This window comes from Lissotriton helveticus, chromosome 2_2 (assembly GCF_964261635.1).
Source record: "Lissotriton helveticus chromosome 2_2, aLisHel1.1, whole genome shotgun sequence".
Taxonomy (NCBI): domain Eukaryota; kingdom Metazoa; phylum Chordata; class Amphibia; order Caudata; family Salamandridae; genus Lissotriton; species Lissotriton helveticus.
This window is the reverse complement of record NC_136060.1, coordinates 76,363,588-76,382,695: the sequence shown is the minus strand read 5'-3', so window position 1 is coordinate 76,382,695 and position 19,108 is coordinate 76,363,588. Positions and strand designations below refer to the sequence as shown.

Sequence of the window (19,108 nt, the reverse complement as noted above, 5' to 3'; positions counted from 1 at the left end):
GCTGACGTGTTAACATTAAATGCTTGCTGGCAATTTTGCTTCCAACAACTGATTAATCACCAGTCTTCCATTTTGAATTACCCTAAAAAAGTGTTCTATGTCCTTTATTGGCATTCAAAGGTTTATTATTATGCAAGATTCCCTCAGGCATAACTGCATTTTCTATCCGGGGGTGGGGGGTACTGAGAAATAAGCTGTCTATCCCTAATACAGGAATCGAGAAACTCATTAAATGCATTAAGTCCACGTAACATGGCTCCTACCCCTGGAAGACAGTTCTCCTTCAACCAAGGTTTTTTGCCAAATTTGTCCGAGATGGTCTTTGTGCTTAAAATATGCCGGAAAAGTACTTCAGCCGTACTGATCGCCCGAGGCAAAGCTGTGCAGCTGTAATCCATATTGGCTAAAACTGTGCAGTATTTGTAACAGCGACCAATGCCTTCCTATAGTCAGTGATAGCCACAAGCATCAGGCTAAATCGGATATATTTAATAGTATCTCATTCAAGATTGTACAAGTTTGCAGATCTTGTATTAAACATTTAGTATAAGTAGTTCAACCTGGTGACTTCTGTCCTTCCTCCCTAGACTCATGGGGTGTTCAGGATTGCTGGAAGGACCATTTTGCGGAGTATAAACGTAGGTAGAATAACACAAGTCTGTGACAAAGAAGGCCACCACCACACCCTAGGATCGTCACTCAAAGTTCACAGAACACCAAACAGTGTTCCGAATGGCAGCATTCCACTCCTAACAAAGAAGGTGTGGGGGGGAGCGGGCTGGGGGGGGCGAAATCAGCTGGCAGATGGGGAACTAAAAACTACCAGTACAAAAGTCACTGCTGCATCAAGTTATAATTACTGGTACATCCAGACCACTTCCACAGATGTGGGATGCCGACAAAATCTCCTCTTGACTGGGAGGAATGAATAACCCATCAGCAAAAATGACACACTACCAAAGACATCGAAAACAAGCAAATAGTAGACGGGAGAGATCAAGTAAATCAGAGCAGGGAAATAGCAGGGGTCTCAAGTAAAAGCAGTAAAACCTTAGAAAAGTGTAGCAGCCATCATCTCAACTGGTATAGAACATGTCCGCCCAGTGAAACCCTAGAGGAGCACCGCACCCCAAATCTAATAAACACCTGTTACCGCCAGAGCAATGTCGAAAAACAAAACACAACAGCCCGGCTCAGCCGCATCCCAAGGACAGCACTAAGGAATGGTGTAAAGAAAACTGCCAAAGGGAGGGAAACAAAACCAATGCATCTACTGCTTTATTAATGATTGAGAAGAGCAGAAAATGATCCACACAAACCTCTGTCACAATGCCAGCTTTGAAACTTATTTGGTATAAGGAGTGGGGTATACTATCACAGACAGCTGTCTCATGTGTGATCTTAGTGCATGAAGAAAACAGCGAAGTAACAGCGTAATGACTGTCTAGCAGTCGCAGGATAAGAAACAAAAGAACTAAGACCACTAAATAACTATGTACCTGGTGATCGCTTATCTCATCAACAAAAGGAAGCCATTTTTTGGGGGGGGAATGGCATTTCAAAATCAGAAATGGCTTGCACCTGCCCATATCGATTTAAACGGACGCATGTTATAAGATGATTTAAGGGTCTCACTCTTAGCATTATAGTGGTGAAGATTTAGCAAAAATTGTTAACTTGTGCCTTGAGAACCTCTGCATGGCAGAGAGATTTGACCATCAGACTGGGATGCGAGGGCCAGGATGACACCAAGCAGCCTGGACTGAGCAGCATGCAGGTTGGTGGTGGGGACACGAGTGTGTTGCAAACGTTCTCGTCAGTACAGACTGGAAACATTGGCTTAAAGTCCACAGCTAGGGATGAAAGGGAGTCCTCCAAATCCGTGGGGCTTCGTTTTAGGACCCTTTTTGGAAGGGAGACACGGTTTAGAAAAGAAAGGAGTACTGTAAACCAGGGACCACGCTGGAGCGCATTTCCACCAGTTGAGAAAGCCAACTAGAAGCCCCTTTAAGTTGCTGTCAAGAAAAGAGGATTCTTCTCCCCATGCATCATCCTAGAAACTAGGAGTAGAAGTTGCTACCCTCCCTTAATGAAAAGCTCTACAATGTAGATATTGACTTGCGCCTCAAGTCCCAAAGGCATGATCAGCAAGTGGGAAAAGCAAGCACGCTCATGAGTCCTTCCACAAGCAAACTGAAATCATGCTCTCACAGGGACCTGGTGGAGTGCGGACTTCAGGGGACGGACTTCGGGGGAGACAGCTATTCATCATGGAACATCCTACGTCAGCAGACAGAGGACCAGGGGATGCAAAGTGAGGCTCTACAGCGACCGAAAAACCAGATGCCAAAAGAGTCTGCAAGTGCAATTAAAACAACTTCTGAAAGAGGGAAGAATAAGAAAATAGAACATTTTTAGGCCTTTTATACCACACATCACAGAAGGAAATTGAATAACTAAACAATTAAAAATGATAGGGCACAACACGTGCGTCCCCTAAGGTTGGATTATTCTTACCAGCCTCGCGCTTACTCACTGACTAGTTGCCCTAGACTAGAAGTAGAGAGAAATCCTGCTCCCTCTCTTTCAAAGCATTTTCTGTAGCTTTCTCTCTAGAATGGCAAGCAAAAGACAGAACCAGCACATCTGGGGGTGGGGGCGGATGGGGGGCGGGGGGGTGTCTTTACATACTACCAGCCTCACTTCATAAAAAATAAAAAAAATCAGGGCATTAAGCAGTGTCTGACATGGCCTCCCTATTACCTGCCCCCTCCCCAAACTTTCTCCTGCCAAAGCCTGTTGTAACTACAGTTGGCATTGCAGAACCTATGCTGTTTTCTTGTAACATCTCATTACGCTGCTATTTCGGCTGCAAAAATCAATGCCTAATCAAAGTTTTGCATTTTATTCCATTACACATTTTACCCGCCCAAAAACAGATAAGCACAAGAATACTATAAACAACAACAGATTAAAAAGAAGAAGTGACCAGGGTTCCTTACATCGAGCGCTGGAAGCACTTTGTCCACTTTGTGAGCTGCAGACGGAAGAGGCGCTAGGTGTTCGCTGGAGGGCGGGCTCTTTGAGAGGAAACCTTGATTTAGGCAGTGATCGCTGTTGTGACGCCTTCGCCGTAAGCGATGCCAAGGCTTGGACTGCAGTTGATTTCTGCCTGCTTGTAACTGACTCCGGTCCTATCAAATAAAGAAGAAAAATATTTGCTCATCACAGACACGAACTTGATTTGAGTATTCTGTAACAATGTGCAAATCAATACAAGCATTGGTAAAACCAACAGGTTATGCTTTATATCTAGTGAAAAATGTTTTGGTGTTTAGCTTTGCAATGTATTTTAGGTACAGACGGGGAGCAGGAGGGTGAACTGATCATTGCAATAGGGTGGTAGTTCTGTGAGGTTGGAGAGTTGTGGGGGTAAAGCAGTGGTGTAATGAGAAGTGCCGTGGTGCAAGAATGTTGGTACAATAGCGCGGCCTGGCACAGTGGTTGCTGGAAGCGATACTGTGGTATTAGGGTGGTGATGAGGTATAGTGCAGTGCTTCAAGGTCGGTGCTGTTGGGTGGCTGCATGGTGACTGGACCGATTCTGTGGGGCACTCCTTTCATGGTTGGGGTGATACTGCGGAGGTGCAGGTGTGCTGTTGGAGATGTTCGTGTTTTGCCCCAGATGCTCCTGCTGTACTGCAATGCTGGGGGTGACAGTGACGTACTTAGGCAGTAATGTGGTACTGAGGGTGTTAGTGCAGTATCGGAGTGTGGAGTTGCAGAGCGAGATGATAGCGTTGGGGTGGGAGTGGTAAGTGGTGCTGGGGGGCAGTAAAGTGATAATGGTTTAGTAATGTATCCCTGGATTTAGAGGGGACTTTTGCATGGTTTAGGCAGTGTTTCATCTTGCAGTGTGAGAGGATACAGCAGTGCTAGGGTAACTGTGTGCTGGGGTGATGGTGGTGGATTGGTGCAGTGCTGGGGGCACTGTTTAGGTCCACGGAGGTGTTTTAATTGATATTTAGGTAATGGGGTGGCAGTGAGAGAGGGTATTTTTTCAAATGGTGTTGTTGAGCAATGTAGTGTTGTGTGATGTATTGTGTTGTCGATGAAGAATAGTGCTGGGGGAAGGGGGGATGAATGTAATGTGAAAAGGTAGTATTGCAATGGTGAAGTGGTGGCAGTGCGGATGTTATTTAGGACTGTCAATTGCTGCTATATGTAGTTCTATGCTTAGTTTTATTAAATCTGCACTTTTGATTAGGAATCGTTATGAATTATGAACCTTTTATTGATTTTACGTCTTTTTAACATGATATTTTGTACATTGTGTATTCTTTTCTATGATCCTATTGTATGATTATGAAATAATATTAGTGATCTGGGGATGAGAAATTTATTTTAATGCACTGCACTTTAGACTTTTTTCGGTGACCATGCGGGGTCAATGTGAGAGATTATAACCAGGACTATTTAACGATCTACCCCATTAATGTATAGTTTTTTTTAGTGTTTATGGTCTGTGAATTTTGGAATTGTGATAATGATCTGTAAAATACCATTTGTGATTTGAATGTATGACATTTGACAATTTTATTAGTATACTTTTATGATTCTTTTTTAATCGAATAAAGTTATCTGAACTGACTGTCAATTGAAGCTGTGAGGGTTAAAAGGACTTTGGGGTGGCAATGCAATGATGGGATGGCAGTGCAGGCTTATAGGACAGGGGTAGTAGTGGAGTGGTGAAATGTTACAGTTAGTCAGTGTAATGTATGGGTTATAGTGCAGTTCTGGGAATTGTAGAACGGTGGTGGGAGTAACAGTTCATTTTGTAGTGGTAGTTCTGTGAGGGGTCATGTGGCAAAAAGGGATTATTGTGTGAGGTGGTTGTGCGACAGTGTGGTAGTGCGTGGTTGCAGTAGATAGTATGCAACTGTGAGGTGCTATTGTGTTTACATGAGATTTTGCAGCTGGAGAGGATATTCTAGGGCATATGGGGAGCTGTGTTGGCGAGCTGAATGTAGAGGGGGATAGAGATTGTGGAGTGTTTTGGCCATGATGGGGTCATACACAGGAACTTACCCCTATAGGGAATCGGGTATTTATCAGTCCCAGGCATAGTGCATGACCGCAATACAGCCAACACACTGGACAGGGGCTTAGTCACTGATCAGAAAGCCAAAATGAAACTGAGCATTTCAAATTCTAATATGTTTCACTGAGCAACAGAGTCCTAAATAACACTATACGTGTATGCTCTTCAAAATGAGCTAAGTCGCTCTCACCCAACCCTACACAACATACTAATTAAAACCTGTGGCATTGATCAACATCAAACACTAATTTAAAACTAACTGGCAATACAGATTTGACACAATATAAAGATGTATTTTCTAACCTGTATGTTCCGACACGCAATTGAGAGTCTATACTGCAAATACTAAACATTTAGAAGAGATTTTTGCACATGTTGGCATATCCATCTTGAGCTGAGGCATGGAGAAACAATATTTCCCATTTGTACTCAAACTAGTGATGCCACAAGCGGAACTCCGGTCACTGAAATTATAGGCGTGATAATTGATGAACTAATAAATTACCTTCGGTAACTATCTTTCAGATGGAAAATTCCCACGAATTTTCTATTTAACCACAGATTCATCACCGTGTGAATACCCCCAGCCTGCAAACGGACCCACAAAAAGTAGTGTTCCTGCATGCCAGTAGGTGGCGTTGTGAGACTGCTTCAACTTCATTCTGCTCCAGAAGTAACAAGTGGAGTCGCATATAAGCACCGCCCCTTGCTCGCTACCTTCCATTTCTTTCATAAGCTTGTCCGCCCCTACAGATGTGTAACCAATCAACAAACTGAAAAGACCACTGTACAGATTCCTAAATTGTGACCTTTTTAGATACAAAAAGGAAAACATGTCACAGAAGTGGGAGGTCAGTGAAAAATCTGCGGTTGCATGGGGTATCCACCCAAAAGAGCATTGCCAAAGGTAAATAACTAGTTCTTTTGATGGATACTTTAAAGCAGATGCCCAAGCAGTACCGTCAAAGGTGATGGGTCTGTGGAATGGTTCAGAATAAAAAGTCCTGCAGGACTGAGTCGGTGAAATGCCCATCCCAACAGACCTGACTGTCAAGGCATTAGTGCTTCATGAATGTGTGCACTGATGCCCACATTACAGCCAGACATCCAGGAAAACACTCACTGGCCAACACAGTGGTAGCAGCCTTGGCTCCAGTGCACCACTTCCTGGAGGCTGGTTCTTAGCCTATCCATAGCACATCTTAATACAAAGTCCTACCTAACAAGCTATGGTCCACTTCTGCACTGCCTTGCCTTTCTATGCTTCAGCAAACGCCACAAAGGGCTGATCATCCATTTGATTGTCCTTGGTATGATCAATGGAAAATGTCAGCACTTGTTTGGGATCCCTATTTTGAGGGATGAGTCGAAGCAAAGAATGTAAGAAGTGTGATAGCCTGTCTGACATGAAAAGACGTAATTACCTTCCATAGAAATGCAGCTTAAGTTCTTGACACCAGTTTGTCCAGAAAAAATGTATTCACCTGAAGCTTACTCACATAACACGCTGATATTTTCACAACAAGAAATACTGCTTTCAAGGTCATGAGGCGTAATGGACAACTGGGCATTGCCTCGAAAGGGGTACACATTAGGAAAATGAAAACAACATTTGAAAGCAAACACAAGGAGATGATGGACGGAGTGCCGAAACTTTTCAGACACTGACCCCCAGTCACAGATCATGATGGTCATGGTGTCATGTCTAAAATTGCACGGGTGTATATTTTTATGTATATTTTTATTTCCTTTAAAATCATTTGTAGTGTAATTTTGGTTATTATATGTACATGTAAATTCCTTGCAGTTATTTTTAGGCAATGTGTACAAAGATACTTAATGTGTAAAAGAGGGGAGGTGTGGTGAGGTGTCATTGCTTTTGGCCTTTTTTAGTGGTATGTGATGTCACCTGGAATGGTGTGTGCCGCGAGTATTCTATATGTCATGCTTTGACAGTTACTGCAGGTGACTCTCAGTGACTGGACATTACCCTGTGTTCTCTCTCAATAAATACTTTGACTTTACACCAGAGGGCTTTAGTGTCTTTACTTCAAGAAGACTACCAACCGATTTATTTTTGTGCCTTAAAGTAGTAACTAGGTTACTGCTCTAGGATTGCGTAATCAGACCTGATGAGAGGGCAATACAATGGGGCATAGGTCTACCTGACCTGAAGGTGTACAATTGGGCATGGCAACTGCTGGTGATAAATGAATGTGAATAGGCAGGCCATACCAAGCCTTCTCAGTTGGCTAATAGAAGGGGAATTACCTCATGTGGCACTGGATGGAATTGTACTGTAGATGGAATTGTACTGTAGAGGGATCACATTCCAACAATAACGGTAGTGGGATTTGGCAGAGGGTAAATCAAGCAATGGGGTGGAGTATTAAAATTACCCAAAAGACACCACTGTGGGACTCTGGGATTCTGACGACCCAACAAGACTGGAGGGCTTCCATAAATGGGACCTCTTGTACATATCCAAATTAGGAGACATATGGGAACCCCAGAACATGATGACTTTTGATGAGCTGAGACACAAGCATGAACCTAGAAAACGTGGAGCCCACTAAGCATGTACCAGATACTTCAGCAACACTTTTCAGACATGCTGTGGTGTCACAGTAAAGAAATAAGACTGACATTGTAAAGCGTATTTCCTTGTAAAACAGGCAACAGTTGGCACAAATTCACAGTATGTCTAAGTAATGACCACTGTCAATAGGGTCCCTAGCTGTTGGTTTGCTTGTTTTTCTTCAGTGGAAGACATTACATTTCAGCTTTTAACATAAGAAAGAAAACCTTCATAATATGTGAACCAACATCACTTCATTCTAATTTCTTGTAGCATCAGCTTACTCATATCTACACACATCAATGTATGGCAACAATTTAAAGGTAACAAACCAAATCAATCTCCGCTCTCAAATTGGTAAGCATCATGTCAGATGTCCTGTCGCAGGGTTTCCGTTCTCCCACAGAACTGTGCAAAGAGATTTGGAAACTCGGTAAATTAGGGTGACCCAAAACTCACCTCAGTACCCAAAACCCCTTACCAGGCTAGCTACAGTGTCTCATTGGTCATAACAAACTCCCAAAGTTTAGACAAACCAGAACATGAACTTACAATACCTCAGGTCACGTGGAACACATGAACACTCTTTCGTTATACAATCATTTCAAACCAGAACGTGGAGTAAATGAGGACACGAGCACATTTGAAATATTTATTTACTAATGCAGTATCTTAGATAATACAAGGAAACATATTATCAGAAGCAAAGTTATCAGCATAGTTACTAGTCCATAGAAAGCAAAAGGTGACAGCATGCTAACCTGCTGTAATGAATAAGCGTTAACCACACCTATTTCTCACCCTCCCTAACTAGCATATTATATTAATATCTAAGAAGGTCTCTTTGGGTTTTAGCAGGGCGGGCCCATACCTCAAGGTCCTAGTATGAAGAGATCACATCTGCATCCACCAGCTCTCTCTGCATGCGAACCGCATCAAGTGTGTATGTGTGCTCTAAGCAAAGCAATATAAAACCAGCCTAAAGCCAGAATTTGGCAGGAGCTGCACTTATGTTACGTCTATGAGGGTGCGGAGATCAGACTTCACAACAATTGTGTCGAGTTATCTTTTAGGCTTCAGCACTCACTGTACAGACATAGTTTACTAAGCAAAGCTGATATCAGAGCAATAACATATTATTCTCATGTAAATCACAACGCTCTTGTAGGTTGAAAGCTAAATCAACAAGTAAGTGTCGCGTGCAGAAGCAGCAAAAGGAAAAATGGCGTTTAAACATTTAATAAGCTCACGCTAACTTAACACAATATATTGATAAGCAGTAACTATATGACAGTCCATTAAACTGTCTTTGCGATTTCCCTTAAGATTGTTTGCTGGATTTGGCACTAGGAGTTCAGAGAAAGTCAACTCAAACTTATAATTAGATACGTAGATTTATTTTTGTTAATGTGCATGCAATTCTGTGCATTAGCTTGTTAACTGCTTAATGCTTTGTTACTCTTGTTTTCTATTTCTTTCAGGAGTACTGGAGTTCAGTGCCGTCACGAATATGCTGCATGGAAACTCATGAGGATGACGACCAGCCAGGGACAGGATAGGAGTCAGAAACCCGCATTGGAAAACAGAAGATCACCACAGACACAGATAAGGGGCAGAAAGCACCCGAAGCAGCCGGCAAGGAAGAGGAACGCCGCCAACTCAAAGCAAGCACAGGAAGTCCTCAAGCAAATCACGCGCCAGAAAGAGACTGAGGTTCGCAACACTAGAACGCTAAGCAGTCTCATGCCTGTCCGCGTTATTGATACAGGAAGACTACTCTGGCCTCCACTGCTCAGAGTCTGTAGGTACGCGGCATGCCCTCCACCGCCCAGGCACCTGAGACAGGACACGGCACTCCTGACAGGCTGCAGCAACACGTCATCTGGTCTACGGTGTAGGGCTTGCAATTCCCAGGAAAATGACTGAACTGGAGGGTTTTTGGGTGGTGGGAACTGCAGTCCAGTCAGCACCTAAGCACCCACGAGTGGAGATAAACATGGTAAAACAAGCATTTGCAATGCAATAGGTCTCGCATTAGGAAAGTGTGAGCTATTGGTATTGTAAATGACAATTGTTTTTAATGTGTTGGCTTTGAAAACATATCAATAGCATTGTTATTCACAAAGCAAATAGCTTACACTTTCCTAATGCGAGTCCTATTGGCTATGCCAATGCTTGTTGGTAGCAAGCAAGGACAGTGCTGTTGTGGCGCCGAGTGATGATGTGGTTGGGCTGAGTGATGTGGCGGCGTCCCCGAGTGATGTGGCGGCGTCCCCGAGTGATGTGGCGGCGGCCCCGAGTGATGTGGCGGCGGCCCCGAGTGATGTGGCGGCGGCCCCGAGTGATGTGGCGGCGGCCCCGAGTGATGTGGCGGCGGCCCCGAGTGATGTGGCGGCGGCCCCGAGTGATGTGGCGGCGGCCCCGAGTGATGTGGCGGCGGCCCCGAGTGATGTGGCGGCGGCCCCGAGTGATGTGGCGGCGGCCCCGAGTGATGTGGCGGCGGCCCCGAGTGATGTGGCGGCGGCCCCGAGTGATGTGGCGGCGGCCCCGAGTGATGTGGCGGCGGCCCCGAGTGATGTGGCGGCGGCCCCGAGTGATGTGGTGGTGTCCCCGAGTGATGTGGTGGTGTCCCCGAGTAATGTAGTGGTGATATGGTGGTGTCCCAGAGTGATGTGGTGGTGTCCCAGAGTGATGTGGTGGTGTCCCAGAGTGATGTGGTGGTGTCCCAGAGTGATGTGGTGGTGTCCCAGAGTGATGTGGTGGTGTCCCAGAGTGATGTGGTGGTGTCCCAGAGTGATGTGGTGCAGCAGCACAGAGACTGAAGCTAAGAACACGCAGGGTTGAGTGCTACAAAGCGCGTTCAGTTTATCAAAGCCCAGAATGATGGAGCCGGGAAAAAGCAAGGGGAAACAGGAAAACGCAGGGATAGTGTATAATGATAGAGGCAGCGAGGGCTGGGGCTTGGACAGCAATCAAGTACGGGGTCGAGAAGGCACTGATTGGGAGAACACGGAAAACACCCAGGGCCAAGGAAGGAAGATGCAAGCACACGGGAGAGCAGGCGGAGACAAGCTCTCGGCATTGCTGTGGCGGGGGAGCGGGAGCACATTCCTTTGAAGTGTGATGTGGGGGCGGGGGAGCAGCAGCCTTTGAAGTCTGATTGGGGGGGCAGCCTTTGAAGTCTGATGCGAGGCACAGACAAATGGTGGTGTGTGAAGTGGCTGGTTTGTACATGCGCATAGATCATACGAACTGTGTCTAATCCGCCGTTTTGGTAGACTGTTCTTTCCCCCTTACTATAATCTCTCTGAAGCAATGCGCAAGCGCATTGGCTCAGGCGAGACCTAAAAAATTTTGATTACAGCAGCAGGAATGCGTATGATTTAAAGCTGCAACTGATTTTTGTTTGCTTCATCACCCTCCATAACTGTTATTAAATATATTTATCATGTTGTACACGTGTTAAAATAATATTAACTGAAATTCTAAATAGAAATTTTCCAAGTTTATATTTTAACTTTGTAATGATGGATTCACTTTTTTTTATGCATATGCATTTTTAGGATTAACAAGAAAACTAACTTGGTAATGGATAGGTCTTTCTCCGCCAAACCACAACCAGCAGATTGTCGTGCACAGGAAATTATTGTTAGGCCACAGCCAGGAGCGTGTCTGTGGGAACATATCTGAGCTTTCGGACTGGGCAAAGAAACCACAAAGTGGTTTTAGCACTGGCATTTTTCTGTTTCAACATCAAACTGATCCTTGCTAACAAGCCTGGAACTTTTCTTTCAAGCTTTTTCACTTGCCTGGGATTCACTTTACCTAGTTGACTGTTCTCACTACAAAAGAACATAATGAAGATTTACTCTGAAACTCAATGACAATCTATGCTCAAATGTAATAGCTTGCATATTAGAAATAGCCTTTAAAATGGAAATACAACATTGTAGACAATCCGAGAAAACAAGACTGTATACTCTGTAAAGCGATAAACGGTTTTTGTTCATGTTCAATTGCTTAAAATCATTGCATGATAAAATATTCATGAAAGTATTATTAAAATCAAAATAAGAAATGTAAAATCAACGTTTAAGATATCAATAGAAATCCATACAATATTGCATTACTGAAGAGGCAGCCTAGTGCACATGGTACTTTATGTATTTTATAAAGTTAGTGTCGCTCTTTAAAGTGCTAATGCTTTGCAATGCAGTTTAAAATAATTGATATAATAAGACGGTAGGTGTGAGATGCAGTTACAAGGCATAAACAGGCTACCAGTGTCTAAAATGGCTTTACAAGATGATCAAAATGGACAGTGCTCCAGTTTAAAGATCCACCAGGAGAGACTGTGAAGAAATGCTTTGAGGAGCAACTTTGCGGATTTAACTAAAATGGGTGTCATCTGTAAGAAAACCAAAATCATATCATTGTACAAACAAAATATTTAATACATTCACAATAGGAGACAGATTAAAGAAACAGTGTCTGTGTCATCACATAAATTAGAAGGTGGCAAAGAACAAAATGATAAATACATTTGATTTTATTAATTGGGCATCAATAATTCACCTGGACCTCATCAATATGGAGGCGATTTACATTTAAACAAACAGGGGTTATATTACACAAAGCAGTGCATTTTCCTGGTTTGCAGCAGTTGCACCTTTCAAAAGGTGCACCTGACGCAAACAAGGAGAGTGCGCCGTATTAGATTGAATGTGCTGCCATCAGGGCAGCCGCAAAGTCGCGCTACCCTGAGGGCAGCTCATTCAAGAGAACTACTGAGTGGTTTTGAAGCAGCCGCTCCGTGTTTCACAGTGCAGTTGGCACCTGCTTGTACTTTTAAGAGGGGTAAGAGATCCCTTTGTAGGGGGGTGCAGTGAGTGACTGCATCAGCCTGCAAGTTCATCTGACCCCCTTTTCCCCCCTCCAGAGGGATGCCATCAAAGTGCACACGGACTGTGCGCCACCGGTGGCGCACTTTAAGTTCACCTGACAGCGTCTATAATGCGGCATGGGCTCAGAGGCAAAGAAATTCCCTCATTTGCATGGGGCCATACTCCCAAACAAATTGGATGACAGTGCTGGCACTGTATGTGCGCCAGTGCCATCGGTGCCTCACAAAACCTCTGCGACCCTTTCTGCAATACCAAAGTGTCCCAGGGGCACACAATGCACGCCTGTTGCATCTCTGGGGCACTTGGTACAATATGGCCCAAGATAGGTAGAAACAGGACTCCATGTAGATACGGGGGAGGTGGTATTAAGAGGCAACTAAAGAGAACACTGGTGGTTTCTGGGGTCTGGAAAGTGGCAGCATACCCCCTCCTCTCTGCACATCATTTATGCACGGGCTGACTGACAACAGGTACATTGAGCATGTAACGAACAGTGACCAAACATGGGGGCATCATAACAAAAAGAGCGTAAGTGCTAATTTTGACACAATGTCCTCACAGACCTTCATCTTACTACCACCACTGGAGGATTTTTAGACATTGATCAACGGACCAGGAAATGCAGACAGCGGACATGCTGCTGGAATCACTGGTAATAACGTGTCTGGGAAATTATTGTGGGTTCTTTCAAGCAGGAAACCTAATAAAATATAAAAATATGGAATTCACTTCATTTGAAATTTTTAAAGCAGGCATCAAGCTCCCGTCATTGACACCCTACACCCCTCCCTCTTTGTGATGTGCTCCTTTTGTGCCGGAGTCGCATACCCTGAGAGCTTGTCAATTCAAAAGACTTGTGCCTTTCAACATAGGGAGGCCAGTCGCAATCTGAATCAGGTAAGGAAGGGTTTATGAGACCACGAGTGACAGATTCACGACCATGTCAGATCCCACCCTTTCCAATCTTCTCAGAGAATGGGGCGGGGGGTCTAGGAATATCGCTGATCCCACCGCAAACTGTGATAAGGTTTAAAGGGAACACGAGGATAACTTCTGAGGCAAACAAGCACTCAGTCACAGTCACGAGCAGCTCTATCACCACAGTGATTTAAGCTACATTTAAATCAGAACAAATGAAGATTAATAACGCTGCAATGGTAGTAAACGGCGGACGTCAGTGAAGGGACCATGTTGTGATAGTTTGGGGTGGGTGGGTGGTGAGTTAGATGCGGGTGGGTGGTGAGTTAGATGCGGGTGGGTGGCGAGTTAGATGCGGGTGGATTTAGGCCCAGATCTCAGTACTGGGGTGAAAGTATGACATTGTTCTGTATTCTGTCCATCAACTGTAGTTTTTGCATTTGTCACCCCGAGTGGGACGGGTATGCTCAGACGTGAGTCCAGTGCTCTCCACACCACTGGAGTCAAGCTATCCTGGCTGATGACAGCTGATAGCCAGAAACCGGTCCTAGGATGCTTGATTCCGGTCCAGAGAAGACATGGCTTGGCAGTTCGGGCTGGACTATTCCCATGAGGCACAGGGTCAAGACTGATTTGCATATGGCCATGTCTGAACTGGGGTGGTGTGGTGAGCAAATAAACTATGGATTTAGGCCCAGATCTCTGTACTGGGGTGAATTTATGACATTGTTCTGCATTCTGTCCACCAACTATTGTTTTTGCATTTGTCACCCCGAGTGGGACGGGTATGCTCAGACGTGAGTCCAGTGCTCTCCACACCACTGGAGTCAAGCTATCCTGGCTGATGACGGCTGATAGCCAGAAACCGGTCCTAGGATGCTTGATTCTGGTCCAGAGAAGACATGGCTTGGCAGTTCGGGCTGGACTGTTCCCATGTGGCACAGGGTCTAGGCTGATTTGCATATGGCCATGTCTAAACTGGGGTGGTGTGGAGTGCAAAAAAACGATGGATTTAGGCCCAGATCTCTGTACTGGGGTGAATGTATGACATTGTTCTGCATTCTGTCCATCAACTGTTGTTATTGCATTTGTCACCCCGAGTGGGACGGGTATGCTCAGACGTGAGTCCAGTGCTCTCCACACCACTGGAGTCAAGCTATCCTGGCTGAAGACGGCGGATAGACAGAAACCGGTCCTAGGATGCTTGATTCCGGTCCAGAGAAGACATGGCTTGGCAGTTCGGGCTGGACTATTCCCATGAGGCACAGGGTCTAGGCTGATTTGCATATGGCCATGTCTGAACTGGAGTGGTGTGCAAAAAAACGATGGATTTAGGCCCGGATCTCTGTACTGGGGTGAATGTATGACATTGTTCTGCATTCTGTCCATCAACTGTTGTTTTTGCATTTGTCACCCCGAGTGGGACGGGTATGCTCAGACGTGAGTCCCGTGCTCTCCACACCACTGGAGTCAAGCTATCCTGGCTGATGACGGCTGATAGCCAGAACCCGGTCCTAGGATGCTTGATTCCGGTCCAGGGAAGACATGGCTTGGGCAGTTCGGGCTGGATGGTAAGTGAGAGACTGGGGGAATGCAAGGGAAAATGGAAGGGCAAATGAAAGAATGAGGGAGGGGCATGTAGAAGGGGGGTGAACGGTTGGTACATGTTGAGGGTTTTGATGTTTGTAATAAGTTGACGTTTATGTTAAGTTGTATTGAAGTTAACAGTAATACTGAAAAACCTGTCCTAATAAAGTGGCCTTTTACGCTTCATTATGGAGTGGTGTGTGATTATTTCACAAGTAAGCTGTACCAGAATGCACATGCGTCCGGACAAAGTGCGAGGCTGCCCTCGCTCAGAGCCAGGGTTGAGCAGCCAGGACTGAAGTTGTGTATGTCTTCCTTGGGGTTCTGAGCCCTAGGGTTCATTTTGGAAAGTGGTGGGGCAGGAATGCCCCCGGATTGGTGTGCAGATGCGTTTCCCTGCCTTCAGTGCCTAGTTGTGTGTATCTGGTATCCTGGTTAGGTCTCGCCTGCCAATACGCTTGCGCATTGCTGGCGAGATTATAGTAGGGGAAAAGAAAACTATCAAAACGGCGGATTAGACGCAGTTCATGTGAGACAGGCGCGTGCACGAGGCACAACCCACCATTTGTCTGTGCCTCGCATACACTTCAAAGGCTGCCGCTCCCCCACCCCCGCATCAGACTTCAAAGGAATGCACTCGCGCTCCCCCGCCGCCCCGCCACAGCAATGCCGAGAGCTTGTTTCCCCTTTCAATTAAGCACTGCAAGTACTAAATCTTCCAAATTTTGATGTGCGTCTTTCTTCTACCAAACTACAATTTCCGTCTCCTTATGTCACTCTGTAGGTTCTTTTTCATCCCTGTTATCTCCCTTTATGTCACAGCTTCCCTATCTTTCTTTCCCTCCTTCTTTCTTTTTCTGCTTTCCTCTTGCTTGTTGTGGCTCAAAGTCTGATGACTTAAACATCGGTCTCGGCCCCCCAAATATAGTTCTGGAGCCCAACACTTGCAAGCTCCGGCACAAATTAAGCCCTGCACGTCCCCACCATCAAGATTTGCAAAGAGTGCCTTATTGCAGCATTGCGATGATGAAATGAAGGCCCTTTTTTTTTGTAAATGGAAAAGAGGCGGCTTTACCGCCGGCAGTAATGCACCTTTGGCTTCCGCGCAGTTAATCCTTGCACCATTCCAGGTGCTGGCATGGCCTCTCTGTGGCCCAGATGCAGCATTCAGGCTCCATTTGCTGAATTCTAGACTCCCTCCTCCATTGCCCAGAGGTGCTTACAACCCTCCGCCATCGCCTGCTCTTTACACTCGCCATGACTCATGAGCAAGCTGTGCCTCTAATCCGAGGGGAGGAGGCTGACACCCTGTCCCCAGCAGGCTGCCTCCTCGCCAGACTGCGTTGTTTACTGTAGCTGCCGCTTGTTTTCACTTTTTAGAAACGCTGCAACCAAACAGGATGTGTTTATCCGATATTTTACTTCCTGAGGCGTAAAATCTTTTGTGCAGAAACGCTTCTAATATTCTCACCAAACAATAGTGAGTAAAGATACCCCACTGCCCATAACAGAAGAACTGAAATGAGGGATGCGCGGGAGAATGTCGCCTTTTCCACCTGCACTGTTCTGCTGATAAGCTTATACCAATGGCATACATATCACCGCCCCACCAGGGGGAGCTCGACCACTGTTGCTGCCTCCTTTGAAGCGGGCCTTTAAGGTGAACATATATTTACAGACCAAATTGGATGGGTTTACACCAGCTAGGGATTCATAACAGGATTACTTACAGATGTAAATCCATTTACACCTGAAAATCCACTTATACTTGAACAATTGTACACATTGGGCCTGGTTCACAAACTGCACTTTTGAGTATGTTTGCTACTTTTCGGTATTCACAAACGGAGCTTTGGTAGTCACTTACACTTTTGTAGTAACTTATGATTTAGTAGTAAGTCCAGCACTACACATTCATGTCAACTACTGGTACTACAACACCCTACCACGGAAAATAATTATGATAGGTACGTGAAGTAAAACCCCTTAGGAAATACTGTTAAATTCAGTCAAATTATTAGAAATTTGTAACTTATGCACCTTTCCCAGTATATTAGAATGAAAACCTCTGAATTACCAAAAAGTGTAAACGTAGCTTTAATGGGAGGAGTCTGAAGAAGCTTCTGCGCTTTTTTGTAAATTGGACCAGATTTTTTAGATAACTTCCTAGCAACAAATAAACTATGGTAGGGATATTTTTTCTTAAGAATATTATTTCTGAAATGACCGCGTGCCAGTATAAGTGTTATAGTCCCTTCACTATGAAACAGGCTGCAAGGCACACTGGGAGACAGGAAGGACAGAAACTCGAGCCTTCCTTATAGGCAACGTTGTAATTCAAATAGAGTCCTTAACAACGGATTTACAAGGTATGCTTTGAAATGCACCAAGCTTTGCCATTTTTCTATCCCAAATAACATTGAGGTACTTAAAATGTGGCAAAATATGCGTGGTGGAAAAAAGACCCACCACGGGAGAGTGTTATACAGAAATCCCTGCAGAAACGCTACTTCCCACTGGTATTCCTGAATGTGACTCTCAGGACTCAGAATCCCTCTCGAATTTGTGGGGGAAATGCTGGTTTTCCTAGCAGACCAAAAGTTAAGGCCTTAGTGCTGCACCCAATACTGAGTGTAGTCTTACCTTTATTTCCACAGGGTAGGTGTACGCAAATTGGCTTTCCAACCAACGCGGCTGTGGAGTAGTCCTTGGGTCAAAAGTGTCTTTACACAAATTAAAGGCCACTTTCTCAGATAAACATCTGACAAAAAAGGTATCTTACTCAAAATGGTGTTATTTCTTTTATACTTTATGAATTACATTTCCTGATCTCATCTGGTTTAGCAATTCCATGTATGCAAGATGTACGGCATGTCCATACTGCAATCATGGCCGTTGTAGGGCCCCGTCACTCGCTCCAACTCCACCCTCCATCACTCAGAGGCACCACCACATCTCTCGGGGGCACCACCACATCCCTCGGGGAACACCACCACATCCCTCGGGGAACACCACCACATCCCTCGGGGAACACCACCACATCCCTCGGGGAACACCACCACATCCCTCGGGGAACACCACCACATCCCTCGGGGAACACCACCACATCCCTCGGGGAACACCACCACATCCCTCGGGGAACACCACCACATCCCTCGGGGAACACCACCACATCCCTCGGGGGCACCACCACATCCCTCAGGGGCACCACCACATCCCTCGGGGGCACCACCACATCCCTCGGGGGCACCACCACATCCCTCGGGGACACCACCACATCCCTCGGGGACACCACCACATCCCTCGGGGACACCACCACATCCCTCAGGGGCACCACCACATCCCTCAGGGGCACCACCACATCCCTCAGGGGCACCACCACATCACTCAGCCGAACCACATCACCACTCAGCCGAACCACATCACCACTCAGCCGAACCACATCATCACTCAGCCGAACCACATCATCACTCAGCACCACAACAGCACTGTCCTTGCTTGCTACCAACAAGCATTGCCATAGCCAATAGGACTCGCAAAAGGAAAGTGTAAACTATTGGCTTTGTGAATAACAATGCTATTAATTTATATATTTTCAAAGCCAACACATATTTAAAAAAAAATGTCATTTACAATACCAATGGCTCACACTTTCATAATGCGAGACCTATTGCATTGCAAATGCTTGTTTTTAGGTCGCAGCCTGCCAGACAGCACAGCTGCCGGTTTGTGAAAGATTTATTAGGGACATGTTGCTAGCTCACCGGGAAAGTAGTTCCGCTTACTGATTTCCATTGGCTATTTATTTTGTCAGCTATTTTCTTGCTTTCTGATCGAGGGTTTTATCTGTTTTAGCCCTTCCATCTCCTCTTTGTCCCTCCGAGGGAACATTTTCTACTCACCATCTGTCGGATTGGCTCCTTACATCCTTCCACAGGTGTCTGCGATTTGTTAACTACTTATTTCTTTGTGTAAAAGCACTCCAGGAGACTGCCAGATGTTCCCCCTTCTTCCATCACAT

General features: G+C 45.4%; 1 protein-coding gene across 4 annotated transcripts in view; it reads right to left on the bottom strand.

Moving 5' to 3' along the window:
- The window catches only part of MTUS1 (microtubule associated scaffold protein 1), a 972,936-nt gene that overhangs the window by 562,532 nt on the left and 391,296 nt on the right, over positions 1–19,108 (bottom strand). For all 4 annotated transcript variants that reach the window (XM_078678114.1, XM_078678116.1, XM_078678113.1 and 1 more), the window contains exon 4: positions 3,003–3,194. In XM_078678114.1, coding sequence (XP_078534240.1) covers positions 3,003–3,194 — 192 coding nt within the window. The remainder of the gene's footprint in view (positions 1–3,002; positions 3,195–19,108) is intronic.